The sequence below is a fragment of the Musca autumnalis genome, unplaced genomic scaffold, assembly GCF_047663935.1.
Source record: "Musca autumnalis isolate F117 unplaced genomic scaffold, ASM4766393v1 scaffold_4, whole genome shotgun sequence".
In the NCBI taxonomy this organism is placed as follows: Eukaryota; Metazoa; Arthropoda; class Insecta; order Diptera; family Muscidae; genus Musca; species Musca autumnalis.
The window spans coordinates 230,331,811-230,346,989 of record NW_027411977.1 but is presented as its reverse complement, the minus strand read 5'-3'; the positions used below and the strand labels follow the sequence as shown (position 1 = coordinate 230,346,989).

General features: G+C 34.5%; 1 protein-coding gene across 1 annotated transcript; it reads right to left on the bottom strand.

Moving 5' to 3' along the window:
* Window positions 1-2,116: 2,116 nt before the first annotated feature.
* On the bottom strand, window positions 2,117-13,320 carry LOC141400843 (uncharacterized). Its single transcript, XM_073980413.1, has 2 exons — window positions 12,355-13,320; window positions 2,117-4,767 (listed from the first exon to the last, which is right to left on the bottom strand). The coding sequence occupies exons 1-2, from the start codon at window positions 12,509-12,511 to the stop codon at window positions 2,420-2,422; spliced, it is 2,505 nt and encodes an 834-aa protein (XP_073836514.1). The 5' UTR covers window positions 12,512-13,320; the 3' UTR covers window positions 2,117-2,419.
* Window positions 13,321-15,179: the final 1,859 nt, after the last annotated feature.

Sequence of the window (15,179 nt, the reverse complement as noted above, 5' to 3'; positions counted from 1 at the left end):
ATAATTTTTTATATCCCTACCAAGACTACAAATCGTGGATTTTTTAAAGGCCACAAAACATGGATTTTTAAAGAATTTTTTGTAGCCCTCCCAAGACTACAAATCGTGGCCACAAAACATGGATTTTTTTTAATTTTTTTGTAGCCCTCCCAAGGCCACAAAACATGGATTTTTTTGCTGCCCTCCCAAGGCCACAAAACGTGAATTTTTAAAAGAATTTTTTGTAGCCCTCCCAAGACTACAAAACGTTAATTTTTTAAAGGCCACAAAATATGGATTATTAAAGAATTTTTGTAGCCCTCCCAAGACTACAAAACGTGGATTTTTTAAATAATTTTATGTAGCCCTCCCAAGACTACAAAACGTGGATTTTTTAAAGGCCACAAAACATAGATTTTTAAAGATTTTGTTGCTGCCCTCCCAAGACCACAAAACGTGGATTTTTTAAAGAATTTTTGTAGTCCTCCCCACGCCACAAAACGTGGATTTTTAAAAGAATTTTTTGTAGCCCTCCCAAGACTACAAAACGTGAATTTTTTAAAGGCCACAAAATATGGATGTTTAAAGAGTTTTTGTAGCCCTCCCAAGACTACAAAACATGGATTTTTAAAGAATTTTTGTAGCCCTCCCAAGACAACAAAACGTGGATTTTTTAAAGAATTTTTTGTAGCCCTCCCAAGACTACAAACGGTGGATTTTTTAAAGAATTTTTTGTAGCCCTCCCAAGACCACAAAACGTGGATTTTTTAAAGAATTTGTGTAGCCTTCCCAAGGCCACGGGGATTTTTAAAAGAATTTTTTGTAGCCCTCCCAAGACTACAAAACGTGGATTTTTTAAAAGCCACATAACATGGATTTTTAAAGAATTTTTGTAGCCCTCCCGAAACTACAAAACGTGGATTTTTTAAAGAATTTTTTGTAGCCCTCCCAAGGCTGCAAAAAGGTGGATTTTTTTAAGAATTTTTGTAGCCCTCCCAAGGCCACAAAACGTGAATTTTTTAAAGAATTTTCTGAAGCCCTCCAAGACTACAAAATGTGGATTTTTTAAAGGCCACAAATCATGGATTTTTAAAGATTTTTTTGCTGCCTTCCCAAGGCCACAAAGTGGATTTTTAAAGAATTTTGTGGCCCTCCCAAAGCCACTAAACGTGAATTATTTAAAGAATTTTTTGTAGCCCTCCCAAGGCCACAAACCGTGGATTTTTTAAAGAATTTTTTGTAGCCCTCCCAAGACTACAAAACGTGGATTTTTTAAAGGCCACAAAACACGGATTTTTGAAGCCCTCCCAAGACTACATAACGTGGAATTTTTTAATAATTTTTTTAGCCCTCCCAAGGACACAAAACGTGATTTTTTTAAAGAATTTTCTGAAGCCCTCCCAAGACTACAAAATGTGGATGTTTTTAAGGCCACAAAACATGCATTTTTAAAGATTTTTTTGCTGCCTTCCTAAGGCCACAAAAGCGGATTTTTAAAGAATTTTGTGGCCCTCCCAAAGCCACAAAACGTGGATTTTTAAAATAATTTTTTGTAGCCCCCCAAGACTGCCTTCCCAAGGCCACAATGTGGATTTTTAAAGAATTTTGTAGCCCTCCCAAGACCACAAAACGTGAAATTTTTAAAGAATTTTCTGAAGCCCTCCCAAGACTACAAAATGTGGATGTTTTTAAGGCCACAAAACATGCATTTTTAAAGATTTTTTTGCTGCCTTCCTAAGGCCACAAAAGCGGATTTTTAAAGAATTTTGTGGCCCCACCAAAGCCACAAAACGTGGATTTTTTAAATAATTTTTTGTAGCCCTCCCAAGACTACAAAACGTGGATTTTTTAAAGGCCACAAAACATGGATTTTTAAAGAATTGTTTGTAGCCCTCCCAAGGCTACAAAACGTGGATTTTTTAAAGAATTTTTTGTAGCCGTCCCAAGGCTGCAAAACGTGGATTTTTTAAAGAATTTTTTGTAGCCCTCCCAAGGCTACAAAACGTGGATTTTTTAAAGATTTTTTTGTGTGCCTCCCTAGGCCACTTCCTGAAACAAAGGGTGCTTCTATAGACCCTTTCTGAAAGAATAAAATTCAAAATACCTTTATTTCCCACCCAATAAAACCATCCAAATATTGTTACGTAACTATACGTAAAGCGTTCATAAGTTTATTAGATGTGAAGTGCATAAATCGAACACTAGTTCGAAGTGATTTATATGTAGTTTTATTAAAACTATTTACAATGAGTTAACGATAAGATTATAAAATAAAATGAAATGAAACGAAAGAAATATATTTTTTTTCCTTTTAGCAATTGATCCGTGTATCAAGTTCTTCGAAAGAAAACGTTACATAACCTAAATTTACAAAAAAAAAAAAAGTTTCAAATTCAAATTTCTTGACGCTTTACGTGTCGAAAGCTCTTAAGGGGAAAACTTATTCATCTACTGGTTCATCTTTAATGACCGATTTAATAAAGAGCGGATCATAACCACCATCACCAGTTATGGTTTGTCCATTGCCATCCTCTTCCTCGGCCATGCCACCATCTGGCAATATGGTATTTGGTGAATTTTCTCCGGGAATTTTGGGTTTGGTTTCTGGGGTTTCTGGGGCAGATTCTAGAAAAGCCTTAACACTATTCTCGTTGGCATTGGATGCGGCGGCGGCGGCATTAAGACTTATGGGTTGGGAAATTTGTATTTGTGAGAGTCCCGATGTTGTCGTTGCATTACCCTGCGGCTGGGGTGATGGACGCAATGCTGTTGTTGCTGGTGATTTGCTGGAGCTAACATTTTTATTTTGCACATTTGAGGTGGTGATGCGTTTCTGTATAACCAGACCTTGGGGAGTGCGTACGGCAATTCTTGGTCCACTTTTACCACTGGAGGATACCACTTGTGTTGTTGTTGTGGTTCCGCCCACTGTGGCCGATGATACAGTTGCCATATGATTGACAATTTTACCATTGAATACAATTGGCTTGGAGCTGCCCGATGATGATGAGGCGACCAGGGTTTGGGTCACTGTTTTAGTTTGGCTGCCAGCCGATTGTTGGTTTGGGGTTGCAGTCTTGGGTGGAGTAACATAAAAGGTACCAATGGGTGTGCTGGCCGAGTTGGAGCTATTGGGTGGAGATGTTGGTATAGTGCCTTTGGGATAAATGCGATAGACACGACGCTTATCTCCCTCGTGGGTGAGAATTGTGCCGCCATTCGAGCCGGCAACCTTGACCACTTTTTGTAGAATGTGACGTGGCAAACCAAGAGTTTCTCCACGCATCTTGGAGTTTCTGAGATCAATTTCTCCATCCTGTGGTTCGGGGGACTTCTCCTTCGAGGAAAGTTTCACCAAATCATTGACGTCCGCTGTTAGCTCTGGTGTGGTTTTTGCAGCTTGCACAACATTTACCAATTCTCTTATTAAACGCAGCTCTGCCGTGGTGGTGTTTTGATAACGAAAGGCCCCGGCACCCCCGGGAGGTTCTACATGATCATCACGATTGGGAAAGTTGCTGGGATCATCAAATACCTCCATGAGTGCTGAGAAAACTTTCTTTTTGAAATTGAATTTTTGACGGCCGTTCATGTATTCCATTTGTGGTAGAATGGTATCCAAGAATTGTTGATCCAATGTTTTTGGCAGCTCCGTGTCACATTGGGTACCACGATTAACCACTTTCTTAATGGTAGCGCCAGCAGCAGCTGCAACAGGTTCTTGGCTTGAGCTAAACGATTTTTCCGAAGATGGAGCAGCAGGAGTGGAGCCCTTGAGCACACTATCCTTCAATTGTTGCAGAGTTTGTTTGTCAGGTTTGGTGATGACGGGTCTTACCTTATCGGGAATGGCAATTTTTATGGTTGGCTTTTCCACCCCCTCAGAGCGTGACTTTTTAATTTCCACAGAAGCCGGAGTTTGGGTGGTGGTGGAGGTTGTATTCGCGTTACTGGCGTTACTTTCATTAAGCTTGGTTTTCAGCAGCTTAACCTCCACCCTTTTTGGCGGTATATTGGTCAAGGATTTACGTTTATCAAACTCCTCCACCGAGGGACTGGCAGAGGGGGTGGACTTTTTGCCCCTTTCCACTGAGAGTCGTGGACGTTTTTCTTCAGGCCTATCTTTCTTACGGCCATCACATAATCCCGACTCCAAGAAACGTTTGGTAATTTTGCGTACACGCACAATACGTCTACCACTTGATGGACCCTCATCGGTATCATGATGATTATCATCTGCCTCTTCATCCCCCTCATTGTTGGTATCATTTGCCTTGTTGGCATTAGTGGCCAGTTTACGTTTACGTTTCAATTTTTCAGCTGCCTTATCTTTAAGGGTCTCATCTGCACTGCTGGTCTCACTTTCATGATCACTTGATTGCTGCACTCTTTTGCGATTATTTCCACCGCCTCTGCCACCTCTACGAACTTCTCCCTCTTCCTCATCCTCCAATTCATGATGTTCTTCCTGTTCATGATCAAAATCCTCGTCATTTTCGTCGTCTTCCTCTATATCATCAAATACTTCATATTCTTCCCCAATTTCTTCCTGTTCCTCTTCCTCATCCTGTTGTTGTTGCTGCTTTTGCTGGGGTTCTTCTTGTGGTACCACCACTTTCTTAACATCGGGTTTCTTTAGGCTACCATCGTATACATCAATACTGGCTACATGCGGTACCAAAAACTCCAAGTAGTCCTGCAGATAATGTTTGTTTTTGTTGCCATACTTGCGATACGATATGGCAAAGGATTTGCGTATTATGCGCCAGCGGAATTTACAGTTGGCCACTAAAATAGAAAAGGAAAAAGGGAAGGGTGGGGAAAATTAGAACAAAGTTGTAAAAAAAGGTAAAAGCTCAAAAGGTGGATTATAAAGACAACTAGCTTAAGAATATTTTTCAAGGACTTCGCAGATCCAAGACTTTTAAAAATATTTCTCAGATTTAGCACATTTCTGGGAATTGAAATTGAATTGAAATTTAAATTACTACGCAGCCCAAAAAAAGATATGTATCTTTCACGAAGAAATTTAAATATTTTTGAAGGACTTCCGAAGGCTACAAAATTAATTTGTTTTGCAAATTTTTAGAGGCGTAGATATTTAAACAAGAATAGTTTTCAAAAGAATAAATTTTAAAAATGTGGATCTTTCAATTTTTTTCGGACATCTTAAAAAATTAAAACATGGATTTTTAAAAGATTTTTTGAGTTTACGCAGGCCATAAAATGTGGATTTTAAAAGAATATTTTTCTCAAGGATCCGCAAGCCATAAAACATGGATTTTTTAAAATCTATTAAAATAATATTTAACAAAATTTTGGAAAGAATTCAGAGGCCATTACACTTTGCAAAAAAACGTTTTGTGATGACCCTCTTAAATTAAAAAAAATATTATATTTTCTAAATTTTTATTGCGGAATACTTTTTTCGCAGAAATATACATATTTTTCGAGTATTTTAAAGAAAAATGTGAATTTGAAAGAATATTTTTTCGATCATTTGGAGGCCATTAATTTTAATTTTAAATTTTTTTGAGAATATTTTTTCAGGTTTTTTAAGAAATACATATTTGTTTGAGGATTTTCACAGAATATTTTGTAAAATTCCGTAAATTTTTAATGAATATTTTTTTCTGAATTTTTAACATTTTTTCCAGTATTTTGAAAAATATTTTTTTGGCTTCCGTGGTTTTTTGGATTGGTTTTTTAAGAAATATTTCTTGAGGATTTTCGTTTGTTCGGAGGCCACAAAACGCGGATTTTTTTTTAAATATTTTTTATTTCCCTTGGATTTTGAAAGAATACTTTTTCAGGATTTTCTTTTGTTCGGAGGCCACTAAACGTGGATTTTTTTTTAAATAGTTTTTATGACACTTGAATTTTGAAAGAATATTTTTTTCAAAATATTTTGATGAATATTTGTTGAGTTTTAAAGATTTTTTTATATATTTTTATACCCTCCACTATATGAAGGGTATAATTAAATTTGTCATTCCGTTTGTAACACATCGAAATATTCGTCGGAGACCCTATAAAGCATATATATTATTGATCAGCATAAAATTCTATGTCGATTTGACCTTGTCCGTCTGACCGTCTGACCGTCCGTCCGTCTGTCTGTTGAAATCAAGATACAGCTCGCAATTTTAAAGATAGAGAGTCAAAATTTGGTACAGAAGTTTTTATTACTTGCAGGATGGTTGGTATTGAAAATGGGATATATCGGTCCACCTTTTGATATAGCCCCCATAGAACGGTACCTCCCGATTTTTCGTATTTTGAAGGTTGTGTCTTCAATATTCCACCAAAATGGCTGAAATTTGGTATTTAGTCTTCAATGTGATATAAAACTGTTCGCCAGAAATATGTCTGTACAGGTCCACGCTTTCATATTGCCCCATTTCTGACTAAAATTCGTCGGTATAGGTCGTCGATATAGCCCCCATAGAACGGTACCTCCCCATTTTCGTAATACTGAAGATTGTGACGTCAATATCCAACCGAAATGGCTGAAATTCGTTATTTTGTCTTCCAAGAGTTATAAAATATTCCAGAAGAGTATTATATCCCCAAAGAAGCGTACTTCTTGATTTTCGGTATTTTTTAAGTTTTAGCCACATTCTCTTACCGAAATATAGGAAATTTGGTATTTAGTCTTCTTTGAGCCTAAAAACTTTCCGTCAGAAATTTGTCGGTATAGATCGACGTTTTGAAATAGCCCCCTATAGAATGGTGCCTCACATTGTTTTATCGAAATTGCTGAAATTTAGTATTAAGTCTTCTTCATACACGAAAGGAAACTAATTATTCCTTTTTACTTCCATACAACTTATGGTGGAGGGTATAACAAGTTCGGCCCGGCCGAACTTAACGCCGTTCTTACTTGTTTTTGATAACCTAATATTATTTTTCGAGGATTTGAAAAAAAAATTTTTGGATCCTTTGAATTTTTAATTTCTTTTTTGATGATTTTTAAAAAATAGTTTTTTATAGAATTTTTTTTTTTTTAAATTAAAAATTATTGGAATTTTTTAAAAATATATTTTCGAGGAAATAGCACTTGGCCACCGTGGTATGCACACCCGCCTTACACGCTGAAGGTCGTAGGTTCGATTCCCCGGCCAGGCAACATCAAATTTTCAACGTTGGCAAAATACACCCCAGTAATGTGGGCGACATTTCTGAGTATTTCAAGATACGCCGTAGAGAGTAGATCCCATATTATTGATCTAATATGAATCGGGTTGCACTCATTGATATGAGAAAAGTCTCCCTTGTCCCGTCTGGGATATTTGTAGAACAATTATTAGCTTTGTTCCAGAACTAAAAAGTTTTTACAAATTTTTACGACTTTTACACATTTTGCCCGATAAACCGTTCCCGTACACAAAAAAGTTGTAAAACGTGCACTTCTCTTTAAACAAAAATGGCGCTGAATGGCGTTCTCTTTAAAAACTTTTTACACGACAAATTTGAGCGTTTAACAAATAGTAAAATGGTTGCCGGCTTTTGATTGGCTGATACGCCGACTTTGACATTTGTTCCAGTTTTTTGACGTATTTTCCATTTTTCCGTTCCCGAACTATCTCAAAAAACTTTTGTGTGAGAAAAAAATTTTTACAGTTCTCTCTTTTACGAGTTTTACTATTAAAAAGTACGGGAACAAAGCTATTACATTATTCTATTTTCCAAGAATTTTTTCAATAAAATTTTTGAGGATGCTTTGTTTTTTAAAAAATATTTTTTGAAGATTTTTAAATAATATTTTTTCTAAGATTCTATCACCATAAAACGTGGATTTAAGAAACATATTTAAAAAATCGGACGCCGTAAAACTTCGATCTACAAAAAAATATTAAATAAATATATACATACATACATATTTGAAAAAAAAAAAAAAATCCAGACCAATAAATGTGCGTTAAAAAAGAAAACATTTTTAAAGGAAGACGATTTTTTTCAAGGATCCTTTGAATTTAAAAACAATTGAGGATTTTTGAACCATAGTTTTTCAGAGTTTATTTTTTCCAGGACGTGAAACCAGTGTTAAAAAAATATTTTTCGAGGATTTTGGAATTTTAAAGAAAAAATATAAATAATATTTGAAGAGGATTTTTTTAATAAAAAAAAACGGATTTCTAATGAATACTTAAACAAAATTAAGAGGATGTTTTAAGATTTCAAAAAGAAAAAACATTTTAAAGGAGCATTTAAAAATTATTTATTATTATTAATATTTTTTCAGAATTTTAAAAAGAAACATTTTTTCAGAATTTTTTAAAAGAATATTGTTTTTCAAAGATTTTTAAAGAAATTTTTGGGGAGTTCCTTGGATTTTTTTAAGAATAATTTGGAGCACCTTTTGAATTTTTAAGGTATATTTTTTGAGGACTTTTAAAGAAAAAAATGAATTTTTAAAGAATATATTTTTTAACGTTCGTGTTTTCTTGTTTTTTAGAAAACTTAAAAGAATTTCGGAGGCCATAAAATTTTTATTTTTAAAAACTATTAAAAACATTTTGTTTCAAAGACACTTCGATTTTTAAAGAGCATTTTTTAGAAATTTTTCGAAGATTAAGAAAAATATTTTTCGGCAGTTTTTAAGAATATTTTTCTAGGCTTCGTGGACTTTCAAAGAAAAATTTTAGAATTTTTTGAAAAAGATTTTTTTGTTTTCCATATTATTTTCGGAGGATTATTAAAAAAACGAACACTTTAAAGGAGCATTTAAAAATTATTAACTATTATTAATATTTTTTCGAATATTTTTTTTTCAAAATTTTTAAAAGAAAATTCTTTTAGAATTTTTTTAAAAGAGTATTTTTTCGAAGATTTTTAAAGATTTTTTTTTGGGTGTTCCTTGGATTTTTTTAAGAATAATTTTGAGCACCTTTTGAATTTCTAAAATATATTTTTTTGAGAATTTTTAAAGAAAGAAGATGCATTTTTAAAGAATATATTTTTTAACGTTCGGTGGCAATAAAACACCTACCTAAAGATATATACATATATATAAAAATCCGAAACGTCGAAAAATATTAAGTAGATGATTCAGAAGAATTTTGGAGGCCTTAAAAATTTTATTTTTAAAAACTAATAAATATTTTTGTTTCAAAGACCCTTGGATTTTTAAAGAGCAATTTTTAAAAAATTTTTCGAAGATTAAAAAAATAAGAATATTTTCAAGGTAAAGAGTGGACTTTCAAAGATTATTTTTTTTGTTTTTCAAAATAGTCAAGTTTTTTCCCATAGTCTTTGTTTTAATATTTTATTAAAACAACTTTAATTTACGAGTATTAGTGGGAAAAAGTTGGCGATGTTTACCAAGGGGTAAGGCAGGGAAGACTATAGTTTTAGATCTCGCGACAGATCTTCATCAGTTCCCTTGTTTCTTGTTTTTCAACAAGAAACTTTTTATACCCAAGTGTCAATTGTTATAAAAAATTGGGTCATATTTGGAAGTTAAACTTAATTTGGACAAAATATTAGAAGATGAAAGTGTATCGTGCATACCATTTTAGTGACACTATTTTAAATTTTGGGGAAAGTATTGGAAGTGGTGGACCGGTATAACCCACTTCGAACTGAAACTAAGTTTGGACAAAATATGTCGAAGGCCTCCGACCAAATCGGTTGACCAGTTCGAAATTTACGTGCTCTCCAGCCACTATATACGGTGCCATAGGGATTTTTTTACAGTTTTTGTGCTGTTTTCTCAGGAAGTATTTACTTGCCCCTGAAGAAAACTTGTACCATTGCAATGGGGGTCAGTGAATGCAATTTGCTTCAACAAAAATCAGAGTGATCCGAGTGCAGGTCTTAAAGTGAACTTATCCAAAATTTTGTGTGGGAGGTACCCGAAGGAGTGGATAAATATAGTCCATATTCGAACCTTATCTATATCTGGTTGATATATCGTGCGCACAATTTTTGAACACTTTTGAACTTTTGTGGGAGAGGTACCTGAAGGATTGAACCGATATGGCTTATATTCGAACTTAAACTAAGTTTGGAAAAAATATTAGGAAAGCCAAATGTTAGACCGAACCGGCAGATCCGTTTGAGAGTTATCTTGTGCTCCAACAACTACACAGGGTGTCATAGGGGTTTTTTTTACAACTTTCAGGCTATTTTGTCAGGAATTTTGGGCTTGCCCCTGATGAAACTTGTACCGTCGTATGAGGGGCAGAGAACACAAGTTGTGACAACAAAAATCAAAGCGATTCGAAAGCTGGTCCTAAACTGAACTTTTCCAAAATTTTGTGTGGGAGGTACCCGAAGGAGTGGACCGATTGCATCCATATTGGAACTTCATCTAAGTCTGGTCCACTCCCTCAGGTACCTCCCCTACAAAAGTTCAATTTTTTCGCAAAAATTTTGCGCACTATAACCCTCGAGGGCAGTAACTGATTGGGTCATACTTTGCACATCGTAATATTTCTACCAAACATTTATCAGGTTAGAATATGTGCTACATCGGTCCAGCCCTTAGGGTACCTCCCACACAAAATTTCAGTTCAGTGCCGTTTAATACCTCCTCTCGAATTCGTTGTTTTTTTACCTGGTTAGTGGCTTTAAAAAAAATGTCACTAAAATGCTAGGATGAATGGGGCAACCAATTTGGTTTAAACTTTGGATCTCATAATATTTTGTCAACATTTATGGTCTGTTCCAGAACTGCAAGAATCTACTAATTTTTACTATTTTTTCCGATAACATAAAGGAAAAAATGTTATCGTAGTAAAAAATAGTAGCTTCTTGCAGGTTCTGGAACAGAGCATTATTTTAACTTCTAATGGTCTGTTCCAGAACTGCAAGAATCTACTAATTTTGCCTATTTTTTCCGATAACATAAAGGAAAAATCGTTATCGTAGTAAAAATAGTAGCTTCTTGGAGGTTCTGGAACAGAGCATAAAATAACCCATATCGGTCCTCCCTAAGGGTACCTCCCCCACAAAAGTTCAACAATTGTGTCTTAGTGCAGTTAATTCCTAATCCACATTTTTGTCGGCAAGTTCAAATGTTCAAAAAGGGTCAATAAATTCAGAGGAGACCTTAAATACATTCGATCTGAGCGTATGTGAAAGTTTCACTTCACATTGGCTGAGGGTATATATCTGTCAGCAAAGCCGACTGACACTTTTTTACTTGTCATTATAGCTTTTTGACGATTTAACCTTCTTTATACGTACACGCAATGAAATTGACATTTTAAATCCGGTTTTATAATGACCATAAAGTCCATATCTACATTAGGCAATTTTTCTTGCGGCAATTGTCAGTTTGAAGGAGAGAGAGGTGAGGCGCATGGTAACCCTTAGCCTCTCAACACCCTCTCTCACCTACAAACTGACAATTGCCTCAAGGAAAATTGCCTAATGTAAATATGGGCATATGGACAAAGTTCAACGTTTCCGAAAATGTAAAGACCCACATCTGACGAAGTATGGACATTCTTCCCGAAAATTTATATATCGCTGTGAACAGGAAAATAAGGACTACCTGTTGTAAAAATGTCTACCCAATAAGAGAGATGTTACTAAATGGCATTTGTGCCAAGGCTTTCCTAGATTCTTTACGAATAGAAGGAAAACTTCTGTAATGAGCAGGATTACTACGGATCTTGTACATAATAAATATTTGGAAATTGATCTGTCCCGGAACTGCAAGAATATACTAATTCTTATTTTTTTTTTTTTCATAACATAAAGGAAAGTTTGTTATCGTTGTAAAAAGAAAAACAGTGCAAATAATTAACCTTTAGAAGGTCGGAGAAGAGAATTTCGACTGTACCTACTTGAATGTGATTTACAATAGAGCATATTATCACGATTAACCGATCTATTTCGATTTAATTTAGACTGTAGAAAATACACAGTCAAATTATTCAAGTAGGTTTATTACGCCAATTGACACTAATGTAAACATAGTTTAAGTTCTTTAATAGATTACCCCACTTATTTGTACTATAAAATGGTTTATTCTAATATAGACGACTTCTTGAAGGTCTTCTCTATACAGAATATGCCTATACAGATTTGAAATGCCTGATAGCTTCCCAAAACTTTCTTTTTAACTTCTTAAAAAAATTATTATAAAAATAAAAGTTATCGATTTACCATTTATCGAAGCAGTTAAAACTGTAATCGAAACAACACTTTTGCCTACAGTTTGATAGTCACTCTTAAAATTATAAAAACAGGGGCAAATAAACTAAAACAAAAACATTTGGCACATCACAGAATGAGATATCAAAACAATACGGTTTCTATGATTTCTTTGGCAACTATAAACAACAAAAAATAAAACAACGTATGAGAATAAAACCACAAGAAAAATAGAAATAAAACTCATTCCATTTTACTGCTGTTTACCTGTATCTTCACACTCGTTAGCGATGGAACGCCAAGCAGCATCGACTGCATGTTTCATTTGATACACCTTCGATTTGGTATCATATAGACAAGGATGCCATTTGATAGCGTCACATAATCTGGCACTGGCCTGGATGTTTTGTTCACTTGCCTGCATATTTACTGGGAATGCGAGAACAAAACAATGCTACTGATAGTAGGTGAAATGTGTCTTTTTTTCTTCGTGTTGAACGATTAAATAACAGTACAACAAACAACCCTCTTCATTAACCCACAACACCAGCCAATAACGGTGTAGGGTACTTTAAGTAAAACTTCTTGCTCACGGTTGCACGGAGACTTTGCCAATTGAGCTGAGCGGCGGCGTTGGTTATACTTTGCTGATTACAGTTTTGTAAACACAAGCTTGAGATGAGCACTTTTTGTCAATGTTTTTTCGAAAGTTTTTTGATCACTGATTTTAGCAAATTTTATGGAAATTATACCGAAGTTTTTTTTTCCAAAAATACCCGATTGCAAAAAAATTATCGTCCGTTCTTTAGGTATACACTGGCACATTTGACAAGCGAAATGTCAAAAATTTTCACTGCGGTGTTGCCGTATGTTTTTAGTGGTAGACGAATGGTTGCCACTTAGCATAAAACAGCAAGAAGAAGCATGCAAATAAACGATAATTTATCGTTTTATGGAATAAAGAATGCGCGAAGTAGGACGATGAAAACTTTTGAGACTTTTTAGAGGGAGAGAGCGTTGGTGAGGGGGAGCAATTCCTCAATGTTCGCCCACAAACTTTACAATTTCACATGAAAATCATCAACGTGTGGAATATGAAGATGAAGGTGTAAACCTTTTTCGATTATTTTCGCTGACTAATGAAAGTGTTGCCACATATTTGTATTTTTTATAGTGTTCTTTGCTTGAAAGAAAAAAATGAAGCATTGATTTGTCAATTTTAGCGCAAACTGTGACAGTGTTACCCAATCTTTTTATTACTACAAAGACACGATTATAAAGAAGAAGAATAAACTTTAACTATGTTTACATTATGCCGTTGAATTGATCTGTAGCCGTTTAATGAAAATCTTAGCTTCAGAATGTTTCTATCCATTGACAGAAGGGGAGCAAAAGACCTTCTAAAGGTTTTTGGTGGCGGAAGACCTTCAAAAGGTTTCTACAGACACAAAAACCCTTATTAATGTATTCAAGAGATAGAACCGATCTTTTGTAGGCAGAAGACCTTCTAAAGATGACCAGAATGAAGGCCTCGTAGCTAAGCTAAGCAGAAAAATTAATTAATTCTCACCTTTAAGGCCTCGTCACATAAGGGGATTTCTGGCCTAATTCATTAAGTTGCATGTTCTTCCGGCTTTAAGTCAAAAGTCAAAGCATACGAAAATCGTATTTCAGCACACATTCAGCCGCGTAGAGATGCGGCAAGTCTCTATGCTTTGACTTTTGACTTAAAGCCGGAAGAATATGCAACTTAATGAATTAGGCCAGAAATCCCCTTATGTGACGAGGCCTTAAAGGTGAGAATTAATTAATTTTTCTGCTTAGCTTATTTCTTCACCAGGCCGCTTATTTCTTGGTATCGCACATCGAAGCGTAAAATGCATGGGAGCTATAATATAATCCAAGGCAAATTCATATAAGGTATAAGCATGAATTACAACAACTAGCAAATTTACAAAAACAACATTGTTGTTATCGAAAATTAATTGTCAAAGAAAATATTGAATAATAGAGTCGTTCGAAATTTTTTTTCGGAAAAACATAAATACATTTTAAAAATTATCTAAAATAGAACAAATTTGAATCAAAATGTAATACAACGCATTCAGAACTCTCGTAGGTAATTTTTATTACACGTTTATGGTGAAAAGAAAAATTTTATGGTAGCAAATTTCGAAGTTTCAAATTTCATGAGTAGACATTTTGTTACATTTTGAAAACCAAATTTACAAAAAAAGTAAAAATACAGCTGATTGTCACTTCTACCTTCTATAAATGTGCCTTGATATAATCATTTCAATTTATTAAATAAAATTCAACTTTTTTATATGAATTGCTCGTAAATAATTAGTTCTGTGCAAAAAAAAAAAAAATATATCCAAATTCTATTTTTCAGATTGAACACGCGTTTACGTCAAATTGAATGTAGAAACGAAATGTCAAATTTGAAGCCAGGCGAAGAATTCAAAGGTTGAACAAATTTCAAGTTTGTCTCCTGAAGCCTCGCTTCGTTGTGGTCTGTCATATTGAAAACAGCACAAGTTCACTTTTGCGCTTTGAGACGAGGCGTAAAAAATAAGCAACAAAAATCCACACTAAGTTATTGTGGAAGGACAACACTGTGTTAAGTACAATATCCACAGCTGGAAAATAATTAGATAGTTAAATACACATGGTTGACACAAATAAAAATGCTGTTGGAGTTTTCAGAATGTTTATAGCAATATTTTTTAACTTTGAAGCACACAAATTATTGTAACTATATTGTCCGTCCTACAAATTAATCTAGGTTTTGTGGAAATATTACTACATACAAAATTTGAACCAAGTCGGTTAAGGTCCACGTTAAAGCCCAAACTAGAATAAACTATTTGCTTTGACTTAGACCTTGCGTGTTGTCATATAGCGATGCATTTCAGGAGCATATTTGTACCTTTTTCCAGAAATGAAGTAACCTAGAATGTCAAACACCGCCTGTAGTATTGAGTAGTTAAGGCTATGTGAAGATTATCAGAGAAACAAGACATTATAAAATTCTCAATTCAATGATTCAATCTCCTCAGCGTATAGTATGTTTAGGCTTATAAATCTAC